The sequence below is a fragment of the Neofelis nebulosa genome, chromosome 11 (assembly GCF_028018385.1).
Source record: "Neofelis nebulosa isolate mNeoNeb1 chromosome 11, mNeoNeb1.pri, whole genome shotgun sequence".
Classification (NCBI taxonomy): Eukaryota; Metazoa; Chordata; class Mammalia; order Carnivora; family Felidae; genus Neofelis; species Neofelis nebulosa.
In genome coordinates this window covers 71,806,610-71,824,273 of record NC_080792.1, presented here as the reverse complement: position 1 = coordinate 71,824,273, position 17,664 = coordinate 71,806,610, and the positions used below count along the sequence as shown (strand labels likewise).

The following is a 17,664-nucleotide window of genomic DNA, read 5'->3' as shown; positions in this document are numbered from 1 at the left end:
TTCTCTGGCTAGATCCCAATCACCTCACAGAATTCATCTGTTTGACTCGATCTCTCCACCAGAAAACTCCAAATATTTTGTGTTGGGGATTGAATGGAAATAGGCCTGATGTGAAACATAAACCTGACAGAAATTTAGTAATACAGCAGAAAACTTCCTCCATAAGGCTGGCATCAAAGCACCCAGAGCATTAATTCCACTTTTCTAAGTTGCTAATTCCTTATCTTTTCCCCTGTCATCAAAATCCTCCAAAGTATGGCATATGACATTTATTTGAAAAATTGGAGATGCTAATTTTATTGAAATTTCCTTGAGATAAGTGGAATCACATGAGGATGATCAAATCCTTGGCTGAGAATCTTGAGCGAATGATTTTGTGGCAACTGGCTATTTTCTGTAGGACCTGCTATGCTATGAAGTGATAGTAAGATCTGTGGGCAAGGCCCCACGTTTGGTTGAGAGCTCAGTACTCCTTCATTGCTAATTAAAGCAAACTGGAGCCTTCTCCCATAAAGCTGTTATTGTTTGTTATGCCTGGAATTTTGAAGTGTTGGGCATAACGAGAAGACCTGATGCCATATACATTCTAAACTTTGATTTTTATACCTCAAAATCCATAGGATCTCACATATTCACACGGTATATGTAAAAAGTACTTGGAGATTTCAATAATTGACAGGCATGAGCTGTAGAAGACATAGAAATACTCCCCCCAAAATATTTTCCACATTACAGTTCTCAGTCTACCTCTTGGGGAATCCTTGAAAGATGGGGACCCGCTCCATAGACAAATACTACATATACAACATTGACAATTTCAGAAGTGTTCATGGAATTCCTGAAGCCCTTCTATGCAGCCCCAAGTTTCATTAACTCTAAGTACCCCGAAATAAGTGATATCTACAGAATACACACACACACACACACACACACACACACACACACACACACACAGAAATTTATAGGCTTGAATATTTAATTTCAAGGGTTATGAAATAGTTTAAATCAAATACCATTCTGCACAGAAACTTTCTATTAACAATGTGGTATGGTATGGAAATCATACATTAGGGTCTGATGCCAGACTTCAGCCTATGGTTTACAAGCTACAGGCACTCAGCTAAACACTTTGAGCCTCAGTTTCCTCACTTGTAAAATGGGGGATTAGGGCTCAGGGCAGCTGGAAGAATTGGAGGACGTACAAGTAAAATGCCTAGCACACAGTAGGTATCCGATAAGTTATTACAACATAATTATAAAGTTTTTTTAAATAATCAAATTTTATTATAAATTTGAGACCATGCTGATCACATATTTCATTCTGGTCCAGAAAAATAATTATTTATAGGGATGCCTGGTGGCTCAGTTGGCTAAGCATTCAACTCACAGCTCAGGTCTTTTTTTTTTTAAAGAGAGAGAGAGCATGGGTGGGGGAGAGAGGCAGAAGGGGGGAGAGAGAGAATCTTAAGCAGGCTAGAATGTGACCCTGGGATCATGACTTTAGCCAAAATCAAGAGCCTGATGCTCAACCGACTGAGCCACCCAGGGGTCCCTGAGCTCAGGTCTTGATGTCAGTTTGAGTTCAAACCCCACATTGGGCTCCATGCTGGGCATGAAGTCTATTTAAAATAATAATAATAATAATTAATAATAATAATAATAATAACCTATATTAATTACCTATGCAAGGCAATATAACATGAGAGGAACATCATCCTATTATAATTCTGTTTAATGTTATCAGGCTGCCATCAGCATAGAAAATATATGTGATGTGAGTCCTGTGTTAAATCCAAACATTCAATGAATAAGAGATAAAAAGCTCAGGTCATGATCTCACAGTCATGAGATTGAGCCCTGTGTTGGGCTCTGTGCTGACAGTGCAGAACCTGCTTGGGATTCTCTCTTTCCCTCTCTCTCTGCCCACTTGTGCATGTCCTCTACCTCTCTCTCTCTCTCTCAAAATAAATAAAAAATAAACATTAAAAAAAAAAGGTTTTTTTTAATGTTTATTTATTTTTTGAGAGAGACAGTGGGGGAGGGGCAGAGAGAGGGAGAGAGAGAGAAGGAGAGAGAGAATGCCAAGCAGGCTCTGTGCTATTAGCACACAGCCCAAAATGTGGGGCTTGAACCCCACCAAACTGTGAGATCATGACCTGAGCTGAAACCAAGAGTGGGACACTTAACCAACTGAGCCACCCAGGTGCCCCACAAAATGAACACTTTTTTTTAATTAAAAAAAAAATAGGGCACCTGGGTGGCTCAGGAGGTTACACATCCAACTTGGGCTTAGATCATGATCTCACAGCTCATGGTTTCAGCCCCCTCATTGGGCTCTGTGCTGGGCTCTGGGCTCAGAGTCTGGAGCCTACTTTGGAGTCTGTGTCTCTGTCTCTCTCCCCTGCTCACAATCTGTGTCTCTCTCAAAAATAAAACATAAAAAAAAAAAAAAAAGAATAAGAGGTAAGAAAAGGGGCACCTGGGTGGCTCAGTAGGTTAAGCGTCGTACTCTTGATTTCAGCTTAGGTCACAATCTCATGATTCATGAGTTTGAGCCCCACACTGGGCTCTGCACTGACAGCAAGGAGCCTGCTTGGGATTCTCTCCTTCCCTCTCTCTCTCTGCCCCTTCCCCCCCCTCAAAATAAATAAACTTTAAAAAAAGCTTAAAAAAAGGTATAATGTAGCAAATAGATTTTTTTAATGTTTATTTGAAGAGAAAGAAAGAGAATGCATGAGCACAAGCAGGGGAGAGGCACAGAGAGAGGGAGAGACACAGAATCCCAAGCAAGCTCCATGCTGTCAGCACAGACCTGGACATAGGGCTTGATCTTGGGAACTATGAGATCATGACCTGAGCCAAAATCAAGAGTTTAATTGACTGAGGCACCCAGGTGCCCCACAAATAGATTTTTTCTTAATCAAAATTTCAACTGTGTGATGAAACACATCTTTATTTATATGTTCTAATGAATCATATAACTCAATATCTGTATGTATTATAAACGAGGAAAATGCCAAGTTAATAAAGTCCCAGCCAACTGAACTCTGCCAGCTTGTATATGCACAACATTTTTAAAGTTCATGTTCAAAACCATGAGATGTTCTTTTAAAATAATTAAAACTTGACATATATGAGATAGAGGCAGGAAAACAGCAGTTAATCTAAAAGACATTCTATTCTTTGATGAGATTTAATAAAGTTGAAGATTGTGTTCTCAATGAGGCTCTATAACTAGGTCATTGCTAATTACACTATTTGTCTGAAGCCATACTATTGAGAAATAGAAAATTTTTCTCATACTGAGTCCAGAATATTCCTAGTTTTCTGGTAAAATTACTAGTTGGATCTCTATCCATGATATTTATGGGAGTCACTGTTTTTAATCCATCAAAGTTAAATGTCTGTTCTATGTAGGACCACTCAGCATCTCTAGTGATCCTATGTTGGAAGAATTCAGCTGAGTTTGACCGAGTTTGGAATCAACATGAGTCAATAAACACTAAATTCAATTATTTTATGTCTTAAAATAAGACAGCAGAAAACATTTTCCAATGGGAATATCTTCTGTTCCTTCAAAGATATCTCTAAAATTTGGTTAAGTGGGTAGAATTCTAGAAATACAAGGCTGAGGTGGAAAAAGCTCCCATTCAGAGAGCAATACAACAGTGTTGCCAAATGTCTGCTCAATACACCTACTCTGCTGGGTTTCTGGTACAGATCGGTATCCAGTGGGAATTTGTGGATACATCTTCAAAGCGCATGCTCTTGGGAAAAACGGATTTTTGCACACACTCAGAAGTGCTATAGGAAGGTTTATTTCAGCTATGCAGAACCCTGAAGTAAAGAGTAAAGAGACACATGACTGTGGGAAGGCAGTGATTTCCAACATTTTCCTACCCTGACATGGCTGAGCTAAGAGCAGTGGTTCCCACGATCATATGGAGGCAGGTTATCAGATCTAGACTAGAGACAGGATAATTTTCTGTATACATAGTACATATGAGAAATCACTGGAATAAAGAGGAAAGCATACCAGATAACCAGCTGACACTGTGTGGTTTGAGCAAATCACCTGGACACTTGAGACCTCTGTTTCTTCACCCGTGAAACAATGGGTTTTGAGACAGATAGTCTCAATGGCCCTTCTCACTCTTAACTCAAATATCAAAACTCTATCATAATGAAACTGAAGTTCAAAAGTCTGGGATGATGAAGTTCAAAAGTCTGGGATGATTTGAGTGTTGATGGCTCAAAATCTCTTCCAAGCTTAAAACTCTCTAAATCTGGGACACCTGGGCACCTGGGTGGCTCAGTTGGTTGAGCATTAACTTCAGTTCAGGTCATGATCTCACAGTCTATGAGTTCGAGCCCCAAGTCAGGCTCTGTGCCCACAGCTCAGAGCCTGGAGCCTGCTTCAGATTCTGTGTCTCCCTCTCTCTCTGCCCCACCCCCATTCACACACACACACACACACACACACACACACACACTCTCTCTCTCTCTCTCTCTCTCTCTCTCTCAAAAATAAACTAAAAACGTGAACAAAATTTTTTAATCTGGGACACCTGGCTGTCTCGGTCAGGAAAGCATGCAACTCTTGATCTCAGGGTTGTAAATTCAAGTCCCACATTGGGTGTGGAGGTTACTTAAAAATAAAATCTTCAGGGGCACCTGGGTGGCTCAGTTGGTTAAGCATCCAACTTTGTGAGTTCGAGTCCTGCACTGGGCTCTGTGCTGACAGCTCAGGGCCTGAAGCCTGCTTTGGATTCTGCATCTCCCTCTCTCTCTGCCTCTCTCTCTCTCTTTCTCAAAAAAATAAATAAAACATTTTTTAAAAATTTAATAAAAAATAAATAAATAAAATCTTTAAAAAAATGTTTAAAAATCTTATAAAAATAAAATAAATCAGACCCTCTAATTCTACATGTTTCTCTAATGGAAGTGACAATTCTATGGTAAAAAACAAAACAAAACAAACAAAACAAAATTCAACTCCCATGTGGGCCCTGAATCTATCAGAGAGGTACTTAAGCATTAAGCATCCTTTTTGTTTAAACAAAACTACATCTTCAATAAATAAATAACAAGGAAAAAAGAGAAAGAGGGAATCCTATAGGTTAATAGAAACTCTTGTCATATCACCTAACTGTACTGTGCTTAGATCCTGAGTTGAACAGTAAAACAACCCAAGAGACAACCAGGGGAATTGGAACATTGATTACTAACAGGGTATTTGATGATATTAAGGAATTGTTAGTTTTTCTAAGTGTGATGATGGTAATGGTACTGTGTTTTTTAAAAGAATTTTAATTATTTATTTATTTATTCGTTTATTTGAGAGACAGAAAGGAGAGAGAGAGAATCTGATGCAGGGTTCAATCTCCTGACAGATCATGACCTGAGCTGAAGTCAATAGTTATGTGTGGTTTTTTTCAATGTTTATTTAGTTTTGAAGGAGAAGGAGAGAGAGAGAGAGAGAGAGAGAGAGAGAGGGAGGGAGTGGGGGAGGGGCAGAAGAGGGGGAGACACAGAATCCGAAGCAGGCTCCAGGCTCCAGGCTCTGAACTGTCAGCACAGAGCCCGACATGGGGCTCAAACTCACAAGATCATGACCTGAGCCCAAGTCAGACGCTTAACCAACTGAGCCACCCAGGTGCCCCAAGAGTTCTTATCATTTGGAGATACTTATTGAAATACTTATGGATGAGATGATATATCTGAGATTTGTTACAAAATAATCTAGTTGGGGAGACGAAGACAGTACAAATGAAATAATACTGGCCATGGTTGATACTCACCAAAGCCGGGACATGGATATATGGGATTTCCTTACATTCGTCTATGTTTGCATGTGTTCTCAATTTCCCATAATCAAAATTTGTTAAAGGATACCTTGAACACATGTTGTTTTTATAATTAATCTACCTTAGTTTCTTTTTAAGAGCTGTAAACAAACTCAATCAGCTGTAAATTCAGTCATCTAAAATTAAGATCGACATTCACAGATCATGTTCTTGGGCTATGTATTAACAGTTGAAATGATCACAGAACAAGCTATACTTTTGACCAAAGTGGAATTACCATAAAAATAATCACTCTAAAAAAAAAATCACTCTAATGTTCTTAAAGTTATCAGTAGCTTTTTATTCAAAAATGTTTTTAGATCTTTCTTTTTATTCATGGAAAAACAGTGTCCTTAAAAACAGTAATGGAAGAAAAAGTCATGCCTCTCAAAGTTATTTTAACTAAAGAATTTATACTTTTGGAAGGGCGCTTGAGGTCTTCTATTTGAATCTCCGGTTTCTTCATCTTTATTAACAGATGAAATATTTAATTGTTTAAAAGACTATTCCAAGAAAATTGAACCTACCATAAGCATAGGACCAGAGGTTCAAGTTCAGAAGACCCAGGAAAACACTTCAGAGGGGAGTCCTTATTATTTGTTGTATAAAATTTTGGAAAACAACCCAGAATGCAGTGCTGGTTGGGTACCACTCTTTTCCCATCTGGCTCTCATCTTGAATATGCTCTACTCCTACCCAGGCAGGGCCCACTGGAAAATGTGCCACGGTTGCCACTGTGAAGGACTTGTGTTTCTGCCAGGAACAGTCACCATGAATACACAGTGCTCAAGGAATTTGTATTTATCATTTAGGATATTAAAAATGCATACAATAATCAAATTGAAGACCAAAAGATAGTTTTTGAGAAAGAATCTAGCTCTATAACATACACAGAGAGATGAAGCCAACCCTCAGTGAAGGAATGGACTCATTCAGACAGAAGTCAACCGTCAGAAGAACTTTAGCTTCACGAATGAACCATGGATTCTACTGCCAACACTACCAGCACATATTCTATTGCTTTGGTGATCGTGTACCTCTCTTGAGTTAATCTTTGAATACAAATGGATCTACTTCAATCTTGAAATGAAATCTCATGCTAGACTAGTTTTCACTTATGCTTAAGATATTTTAAATCTTAAGATGTTTTAAAATTCAAAATCCAGGGGCGCCTGGGTGGCTCAGTCGGTTAAGCGTCCGACTTCGGCTCAGGTCACGATCTCGCGGTCCGTGAGTTCGAGCCCCGCGTCGGGCTCTCTGCTGACAGCTCGGAGCCTGGAGCCTATTTCAGATTCTGTGTCTCCCTCTCTCTGACCCTCCCCATTCATGCTCTGTCTCTCTCTGTCTCAAAAATAAATAAACATTAAAAAAAAATTAAAAAAAAATAAATAAAATTCAAAATGCAGTTCTCTGATGGAAAATAACTTAGAGACTTATAAATCAACTTTAAAAGAAACAAAAACAAGATAAAAAGATGGAGCACTATTTGAAAGGTCATGTCTAGAATAGATAGCACTATACTCCTACAGAAACTGGGAGCTCTAAAACAAGTCCCACAGCCTGGTCAGACTTTATCACCTTGAACTGTAATTGCTTAAGAAGCACCTGGTCCCGCTTCCACTAGCCCGTGAGTTTCTTGTGCATCTCATCTTCGTATCTGCAACAAGTACAGACCCCTCAGAACATGACTGGCAAATGTTAGCTGAATAAGGGAAGCAGGTATATGGGGGACCTGGGGGGAAAATGCATTACAGACATATTGAGTGCCCTGGTTTCCTCACCATAAGTTGGTGAGGAATCATGACTTACCTCGCGATGACTTATGAGAATATGAGAAGTTCCAGGAAAGTTTAGGTAAAATCAAGTACTTGAAAATCAAATACTTGCTATTTAAGCCAGAGGAATCTGCTATTTAAAGGAACTCTATGGTGAAGCCATGTAATAGGGAATAATCAACCGCCTTTGTAATGAAAACATACATTTTATATTCTGAGTTTGCTTTAAGCAGGAGACACCTGGCACAAATCCACTTCGCCTCCCCATCTCTCGACCAACCCTATTTCACACTGTCTGAAGCTCTCAATCAGTATAAAAGGAGATAAAACAAACTGATATAATCCAGCTTCTGGACAAGTTTCATCAGTATTGCCTGTGCCCTATTTTTAATTTCAGATGGCAAGAAAGTTCCCCTATAATGGAGTCCTGGAGGGCAGCCAACGCTCCATGGAAGCCAGGCTATGGGCTATTCAGCTTCCCTTGGTTGATATGGGATGGTCAAATAAGAGTTCTTGAGTGGGGAGCTAACGAGCAGGCCCACAGCATGTCTCTAAAGCGTAACTTTTTTATTATTTTTTTTTCTTTTCCAAAATTTTATTTAAATTCTAGTTAGTTAACATAGAGTGACATTGATTTCAGGAGTAGTGATTCCTCACTTACATATAACACCCAGCCCTAGAGCACATCTTTAAAATAAAACCCAAAGCAACAAAGTGGTCGTCTTTTATGAATTGGCACAGGCCTGAGTCCTAGTCAGAGATGCTGGGCATACAAACAATAGGCATTTGATAGGCACTTGTTAGTTGGTCCCAAGGTAAAAATATGATTCAAGTGACAAGTTTCAGAAGCTCTAGCCAGGGAGACAGTTTTGGGCAGAAGGAAAGACTCAGTGTAGCACTAATTTATAAACAAACACAAGCAGAAGCTGTCATGTCTAGGCCAGCCACAGCAATAAGGGTAGACAGTGACCAACAGATTGATTTCATAGTCAAAGGTATAAAGTTTCACAGAGCTATAGCAGGGTTGCCAGATTCAGCAAATGAAAATACAGGATGCCCAGTTAAATTTGAATGGCAGATAAACGACTGATCAAAGTACTTTTTTAGGGTAAGTATTCCCAAATACTGTATAAGACAGATTTATGCAAAAGAAATTATTCATTGTTTCTCTGACATTCAAATTTAACTGAATGCCCTGTATTTAATCTGGCGATCTTCCTCTAGAGAGTAGAAACACGGTGAATCTCAGATGACCTTACTCCATTTAGGTTTCCAAAACACTGTCCACAGAAATGCATATGGACCTCAGATATGGATAACGAAGAATCTACTTTCTTAAGAGTAATCAACAAAATGTTGATCAGAGTTGCCTCCTCCTAGGCCACAGTGAAGGGAAGGACAAAAGAATAACACAATTAGGATGGGGTTTCTCAACCTTAGCACTATTAACATTTGGAGTCAAATAATTCATTGGCGGGGCCGTCCCGTGCATTGTAGGGTGTTCATTTTAGCAGCATCCCTGGCTTCCACCCGCTAGATGCCAGTAGCATACTCTACCCCGCCCCACCCCACCCTGAGTTATGACAATCAAAAATGTTTCCAGATATTGCCAAATGTCCCCTGGGGGCAAAATCTCCTCCAGTTGAAACCACTGAATTAGAAGAAATGGTCAAATAAACAGAAAGTGTCATATCCATTAACCAGTGGTCACATAACAAAAGATTCTTCTCAAGGGAAAAATTCTCAGCTTGCCCTGGATGCCCTCAAGCCCGTAATAAGGATGAGAGGCCTAGTCATTTCAGCTAAGACAATCAAAAACCCCTCATCTGCCACAAGTGCTAGAGAAGAATCTTTGGTGAGCCAAGCCGATGAAGCTCTGCATGGCAGTGCGCACATCACAGCAAGCAGGGCGTCGTACACAGCCTTTGAAGACGTTCCTTTTAAGTTAACCTCCCTTCCAACTAAACTTTTTCCAAATCTCTTCCTGCCATTTGGAAGTTGAGTGATTCTCAGCTGAAAAGGCCTGTATATACGAGGTGCAGATGGCGGCAGTTACGGCCCTCACCAGATGCTGCAGTCTCTAATTTGATTGAAAGGATATAATTAGACAACAGAAACACTTTAATGAAAGAGCAAAACATGGAGGGAGGGAAGGATTGAAGGCCCTTAACTGATGCCAAAACACCCACCAGTAATAGAGGCTTTGAGTCTGGGGAAAGGGAAGGGGAAAGCCCCTTAAAAGGACAGTCCCCATCCTGTTTATTTCCCCATAGACATAGGAATAGGGATTTTATTATTGTAGATTTCCACTGTATTTTATGTGGGAACAATCTGATTAAAACCAGAAGAGTCTTCGGAAGAACATCAAAGAAAAACAAATATGGCTTCTGTGGTCATTATTAAAAATATTTTTACCAGCCCAATAATCATCTTTGAAGATGAATTTTTATAGATTGAACAGCAGCAAGTAATTTACATACTGTGATGGCACTGGTTAAGGATGGCTACCATCGTAGAAGAGGACTGCTTGGTCGCCATGCTTTCACGCAACTTTAGGCCACCAAGGAACACGGACAGCCATTTAACCTATCTGCTTGGAAGTCATGAAGAAACCACGCAGAGTGAGCTGTACATGCTGATGCTGCAACCATTTTGGATCATCTTTAAAAGTTGCTTATGCTGTTTTTACTATTTCCTAGCTTTCAAACTTTGAGTGTGAGTATACTGCTCTGGTTCTAACCAAGAATCTAACCAAACTGAAAGAAATCCCGCCCTCAAAGTCTGAAGTTGCTAATGTGGTGTGACACTGGGGTTTGGAAGCGGCTGCAGGCTCCCCAGCCCACTAGAAGCAGGGCCCGCCCTTGTGGTAAATTGAACAATAAAAGTTTAATGCTTTGGCAACTTGCCAAGGATTAAATCAGTGGCAAGAGAAACTGGAGGCTGGGCCTAGTAGAGGAGCAGCCCCTAGAAGGTCCTGTTATAATTGAGAGGAATAAAGGCAACCTTGCATGTCAGATGGCCTAAAATCTTTTGTCTGTGAGAGATGCTTCCCAGCACCCAACTTCATTTGTCTTCAAACTTACAAGGCCAGGGTGCCTGGCTGGCTCAGTTGGTGGGGCATGCAACTCGAATCTCAAGGTTGTAAGTTCAAGACCCACGTTGGGTGTAGAGGTTACTTAAAAATAAAATCATAGGGGCGCCTGGGTGGCGCAGTCGGTTAAGCGTCCGACTTCAGCCAGGTCACGATCTCGCGGTCCGTGAGTTCGAGCCCCGCGTCAGGCTCTGGGCTGATGGCTCGGAGCCTGGAGCCTGTTTCCGATTCTGTGTCTCCCTCTCTCTCTGCCCCTCCCCCGTTCATGCTCTGTCTCTCTCTGTCCCAAAAATAAATTAAAAAAAATAAATAAATAAAATAAAATCATAAAACACACACACACACACACACACACACACACACACACACACACACACCAAAAAAACTGTTCCAAGTCCAGGCTAGGGAAGGTGCTTTCCTAGAAAGAAGATTAAAAGCGGGTGGGAGGAGTAGGGAGCAGGGGATTTCCTTGGAGGAGGAGAAGCAAACTTCTATAGAGTGGCTATTTTTGAGAAGTATGAACACCCTTCTGACATTTCTACAATGGCCTCTCTCCTTTCTCTGTTCAGTCGGAATCCAGGATAATGTCTCAGAGGTGAGGTCTGGGGAAGAAGCCACTGTCGTCTTGAGAAGACAATACTAAAGACCACAGAGAGAGGGAAAAACAGTGAACTAGGGCTGCTCGTCCTGGACTAACACATCCGGGTTCCAGCTGGACTCTCAAGGTCAAACTGAATATGGAAGGAATGTCAGTCATTGTTCTGCCCCACTCAGGGGCCCCGCACAGTGAGCCAGCCAGAAACCAACTTGCCAAGTGGCATCAGGGGGCTTGGGGAGATCTCACCTCAAAACCTCCATAGGTAGTTTTCTATGGGACACATTCATTTCCTCCTCTGTTGTCCTAATTCAGGAGGCAAAAACTTCGGCAAAAGCTACAGATCCAAACTTCCGGCCTCTCTCAAGTGTTTTGCATTAACTGTTCCACAGTACAAACACAATCAACTTGGTATGTTTGAATGCTTCACTTTGTTTTTCAAAAATGTTTTAATTAAAACAAAATAATCAGCCATGCTAAGCACATTGTTGTGTTTTAAAGGCCACTTTAAAAATGAGGACAGAACCATGAAAATAAAATTCAATTGTTTAGGAAAGTGATAGAAGTTTGTTTTCTTCTTCCTCTTCTCCTTCCTTTTTTTTTTTTTTTTTTCCTGGCTGTTTTTCTGTGTCTCAGGCTGGTGCCACCTGCTGCCTGGGCTTTCCTCTGAGAAACAGATCTCTCAACCGTTTGCTCCAAGCAACATCTGCATAGTTGAACAAACATGGGCCAGTTCCAAGGCAGACACTATTTTCTGTATGTAGCACACACTGAACCATACTGAATTTCTTCTTAAGGCATTTTTTAAAGCACTATTAAAGATCCAAATGTATGTGCATGAACTTCCCCTCATGTAGCTTTTTAAAAAAATTGTGGTTAAATATACATAAAATTTACCATTTTAATCATTTCTACTGTATGTCTCTTAAAATTAGTTAATAGTAAAAGGAAAATGGTTCATTTTTTTCATCAAAATCAAGCCTCCTTTTCACCTTTCCAGACCAGTGAACACTGGAAAAAAATCAATACACATGGACCTTGAGTAGGACTTAGCAAAGTATAGCCTTGGGCCCAATCTGGCCCACTCCCTGGCTTCGTATAGCCCATGAGCTAAGAATGGTTTTTAAAATTTTAAATGATTGAAAACAATCAAAAGAACGATATTCTGGGGGCACCTGGGTGGCTCGGTTAAGCGACTGACTCTTTTTCAACGTTTTTTTTTTTTTGTTTTTTTTTTTTTTATTTTTGGGACAGAGAGAGACAGAGCATGAACGGGGGAGGGGCAGAGAGAGAGGGAGACACAGAATCGGAAACAGGCTCCAGGCTCCGAGCCATCAACCCAGAGCCTGACGCGGGGCTCGAACTCACGGACCGCGAGATTGTGACCTGGCTGAAGTCGGACGCTTAACCGACTGCGCCACCCAGGCGCCCCTAAGCGACTGACTCTTGACTCCGGCTCAGGTCATGATCTCATGGTTTGTGAGTTCAAGCCGCGCCTGCTCGAGATTCTCTTTCCCTCTCTTTTTGTCACTCACCTGCTCCTGCACATGTTCCCTCTCCCCACTCCCCCGCCAAAATAAATAAACAAATAACCTTTTAAAAAAATGAATAGTATTTTGTGACACATAAAAATTATATGAAATTTTCAAATTTCAGTGTCCCTAAAGTTTTATTAGAATATAGCCATGCCCATTCATTTATATTTGTCTATGGCTGCTTTTGCCCTACAAAGTCAGAGTGGAGTAATTTCAACAGAGACGGTACAGAGCCCACAAAGCCCAAATTATTTACTGCCCTCTACAAAAAATGTCTGCTGGCGCACCTGGGTGGCTCAGTTGGTTGAACATCTGACTCTTGATTTCGGCTCAGGTCAAGATCTCAGGGTTGTAGGATTGCGCCCTGCATCAGGCTCTGCACTAAGTGTGGAGCGTGCTTGGGATTCTCTCTCTCTCTCCCTCTTCCCAGCTCATGCATGCTCTTTCTCTCTCAAGAAAAAAAAAAAAAAAATGGAGCACCTGGGTGGCTCAGTCAGTTAAGCTTCCAACTTCAGCTCAGGTCATGATCTCATGGTTCACGAGTTTAAGCCCTGTGTCGGGCTCTGTGCTGACAGCTCAGAGCCTGAAGCCTGCTTCGGATTCTGTGTCTCCCTGTCTCTCTGCCCCACCCCTGCTTGTGCTCAGTCAGTCTCTCTCTCTCAAAAATAAATAAAAACATTTTTTAAAATTAAAAAAAAATGTCTGCTAACATCTGACCTAGAGCCTCAGATGGCATTAGAGGCCCCCAAATTCTAAACTAAAGATGTTACATTGCCCATCACCAAAAATCCCTAATCTGTATATTGTAAAGGTATCTAAAGCAATATATTTTATCTTCATCATTTATTGCTGTTGCTTTAACTATGCTAAATAGTGATATTATCAATAATGTCTATATTAAGTACACCAACTTGTTGCTTATTAGTAGTGAGCCTAAATGGAACTTCTTTGTGCTTTCAGATTTATAAAAGGTCTCATTGCATATCTCAAACATTAATTTCTTTATTTTTATTTTTTAAGTTATTTATTTATTTTGAGAGAGAGAGAGAGAGAGAGAGAGAGAGAGAGAATCCCAAGCAGGCTCTGCACTGTCATCGTGGAGCCTGACATGGGGCTTGAACCCACGAACAAACCATGAGATCATGACTTGAGCTGAAATCAAGAGTTGGACATTCAACCAACTGAGCCACCCAGGCACACTGCCGCATATCTCAAACACAGAAATATCTTTGTCTAGGAGCCCAAACAAATTTTCATAGAAACACCAGAGTTCTTTGATATCAGGTCAATTTTGACAGGTTTGTGTTTCTTAAAATACTCAAAGCATAAAAATAATGAGTCGACATGAAAGCATGTCAGTCCTCTTTACTCCTATCAGCTCCTGTGTTGCATTCAGGTAAACTAACATTAATGAAGTCCCTAAGAGGGACAGGGCTCTATACTGTATGAAGCAGTCACTGTTCACTGAACTCACAGGTTCTACAGCAAGACATACTACTGGCTAACAGGATGAATGCCAGATGAGGATTTAGAGGAGAATGAGCATCAGAAGGTATTCACAGCAAATGTAACCTGAGTTGAGAAGCTCTGTGGATGCACACCTGACAGCCCCCAAAGGCAGTGAAACAGCCACGCAGGTAGTTTGCCTGAGGTGGAAAGCTGAGATAGCACAATTCCGCCGAGCCTTCTCTACTTTTCCTACCTCTAGGCTCTCCCCTGCAGGTCAGTAAATTCCAAATGGGAGCCCACTTCAGAGAGCTCATTAGCCCTAGGGCCCTGGCTACCTTCCTCCTAGAAAGGAAAGTCTAGATTCCACCATCAACTTCTGCCCTTATCAGTTGTGAAGGAAGGGAGAGAATCTCAAAGGAAGAATGGAGAGGAGAAGGGAGATCATTTGGGGTTGGTTATACACTGTAATTAGAACTAGCATTGATGGGGAATGAGCTAACTGTTTTTATAAAGTCAGCATTCAAAAATGCAAACCACCAGTAATTTAAATATTACAAAATTGTGCAGAATATAAGTATTGAAATAATTTTTTCCATCCACAAAATTTCAGAGAAAATTACAGTATCAAAAAATATAAAATGGCAAGTTTGGCATATCCTCAAGGATTTAAGAAACTAGTAGGCAGGCTTGAGACAGGATGTGATGCTGAAGACCATGTGGTATCTCCCTAAAACTGCTTCTGGAACTAAAGAGGAAAATCCTGACCAGGGCACAGAAGCCCTGGTATACCAAGATGGTAGGAAACAGAGCTGGTGAGGCTTACTGGAGCAGGAACTTGGGCCACTTCTCATAAATCATCTCACAATGGTTATTTATTTGTCTCTAACTCACACTCCTAAATAAAAGCGCACCAAGGTTTCAGGTTCAAACTGCCTAAGAGCTGCTGCATTTGACCCCTCCTAGCAAAGCAAGGATGTCTGAGGAGAGGATGCCACCTTCTAACAAACGTAAGCGGAGTTGAGTCACTTAACGCTTTTCAGAGCTACTACTCTGCCCTTTCCAGAAGGGGAACCAGTTTATTTCCACCCATACCTCTCTCTCCATAGAGGACATTAAATCCTGACCACACACAGATGGCAAAGTGGAACTAAGGGGTTACTAGGTTACAGTTATGTTGACATATCCTGGCTCTCGGAAAGATCCTCCTTCATTCTTCTCATATGGCAAATAGCAGAAGAGATCAAACTTCTGTAGCAGTTTTTGCAGAAGCCCCCAACAAAGCTGCCGATCACTCAGAAACCACTTCCTGAGCCTAAAGTTAACAGTACTTGGAGACCCCTTTCTATTGATCTAAAGCCAAGCTTTGCCTTTTACAGGGCTCAGCCAGACTGGAAGCTCATAGCATTCTCAGGGCAAATGAGGTGTCTAGCACTTGGTGAACTGTGAAGCACTATAAAAAGTATTATTAAAATATGTTTATTGACTGCCTTCTGTATGTGGGTGTTACCACATCAGGCAAAGGGAGTTCTCATTATCTCTCCTTTACAGATGAGGAAACTGAGGTTCTGAGAGCAGTCATGGCCCAAAATCACACAGTAAGTGACAATACCAAGTTCTACCACCTCCCCCCCCACCTTTTTTTTTTTTTTTTTTTTTTTTTTTTTACTAATCCAAGCTAGTAGGTAAACAAAGCAACTGAGTTTTCTTTCAGCAACAAACTCCTGTCATTCCAGCAACACAGTCTGCGACTTTGGGTGGAGAACCCTTAGCCGGTTTTCCTACTCCGGCAAACCTGTAATGAACCCTTCCCGTCCCTTTCACGAATGCCCAACTCTCAACACACAAACAACCTGCAGAGAAATGTAACCAGGCCAGACAACGCCCTCGTGCCTGCTCTTCAACTTGGAGAGAGTTCTGCGAAGGAGGGTGTGGATGGAAGCTAAGCAAAGTCCCCGCTTCCATCCTAGTCCAGGGCCCCACCTCGGGAAGCCCTGGCCTTAGCCTTGGCCTGGGAGTGGGTGACTGTTTAAAGTGTGGGATTACCTGGGACAAGGGGCTCTGCACTGCACCCTCGGGATAAGCACCCTAAGATCTGTAGGGGAGGTTTCCCATCACCCCTTCCTTCCTCTCACCAAGCTAGGCCCGCACCTGAGTTTGGGGAAGCTCAAGCGGCCCCGGAGGTAAGGAGGGGGCGTCCCGGCTGGGTACAGCGGGTCGTCCCGAGCCTCGGACCTGCCTCTTGCAGGGCAGGCAAATCAACTCGACTCCTCGCGAGGCAGAAAGTACAGTGCTGGGCAGGCGGGCGCAGCCGGGGACCTGGCAGAGGGGCTGGGCGCCCGCTCCGCTCGCCTCCGCACCCGCTCCTGAGCCGGGAGGCACACGAGGGCTGGGGACGCGGGGGGCGTCGTCGCGGGTCTCGCGAAGGAATCCTGGCCGGGGGGTGTCGCTGAGGCCCTTGGGGAGGGGGTGTAGCGTCTCGAGGGAGGGTACGCCACTGAGACACAGGGCGGGATCCCAGAGGTGCTGGGGCAGAGGGGGCATCCCGGCCCGAGGGGAGACGCTGAGGAACTTGAGCAGGGGGTCCCGGGTCCTCAGGCCGGGGAGAGTTGCCAGCCCGGGAGGCGTCTCTGAGGAGCTTGGCGAAGGGATCCCTAGAATAGGTACTGGGGCAGACAGGGCGCCCCGGCCCGGGGGGCGTCACCGAGGGGCCTGAGGGGGAGTCTCGGGTCCTGGGGCTAGGACCGCCCCGGCCGGGGGGCGTCGCTGAGGGGCTGGGAGAAGGAGTCCCGGGAGGTGGGAGCTACGGGTTGGGCCCCCCCCCCCCCAGGCGGGCCGGCCCGCGTCGCCCCTCGGGCGAGCTCGGCGCAGGGCGGGCGCCGGGGCTCGCTCACTCACCGGGTCCGGGGCCGAGGCCGGGGCTGGGCGCGGGCCGGGCCGCCAGCGTGAGCGCGGCGGCGGAGAGCAGGGCGAGGCGGGCGGCGGGCGGCGCCATGGGCCGTCAGTGCGGGGCCCCGGGGCGCGGCCCGGGGGAGAGGGGGCAGCGCGGGGAGCCGGGGGCGGCCATCGGAGCGGGACGCGGGGCTCGGGCGTGGCCCCGCCCCGGCCACCCGGCAGCCCCGCCCCGGCCCGCCCTCTCCCCAGCGCCGCCACCGCCCCGGCTGTGCGGGGCCCGCCCGGCTCTGCCGCTAGGCCCGAGGGGCGGAGCCGGCTGCGCACGCCCTCCCCTCCCGGAGCGCGCGCCGCGCCTGCCACTCACGCACCAGGCCCCGCCCACGCACCCCTTCCTCACCTGGGCCCGCCCCTGCAGGGCACTTTATTGGTCCGAGCGAAGGGCGGGGCCAGCAGGTGAAGGGCGGGGCCAGGGGCCCCGCCT

At 43.8% G+C, this 17,664-nt stretch overlaps 1 protein-coding gene across 2 annotated transcripts in view; it reads right to left on the bottom strand.

The window, feature by feature from the left end:
* The window catches only part of KREMEN1 (kringle containing transmembrane protein 1), a 74,376-nt gene extending 56,937 nt beyond the window's left edge, over positions 1 to 17,439 (bottom strand). Inside the window, exon 1 of one of the 2 annotated variants that reach the window (XM_058693182.1) lies at positions 17,187 to 17,439. In XM_058693182.1, coding sequence (XP_058549165.1) covers positions 17,187 to 17,283 — 97 coding nt within the window. In that variant the 5' untranslated portion in view covers positions 17,284 to 17,439. The remainder of the gene's footprint in view (positions 1 to 17,186) is intronic. The other variant, XM_058693183.1, reaches the window with a different exon arrangement.
* Positions 17,440 to 17,664: the final 225 nt, after the last annotated feature.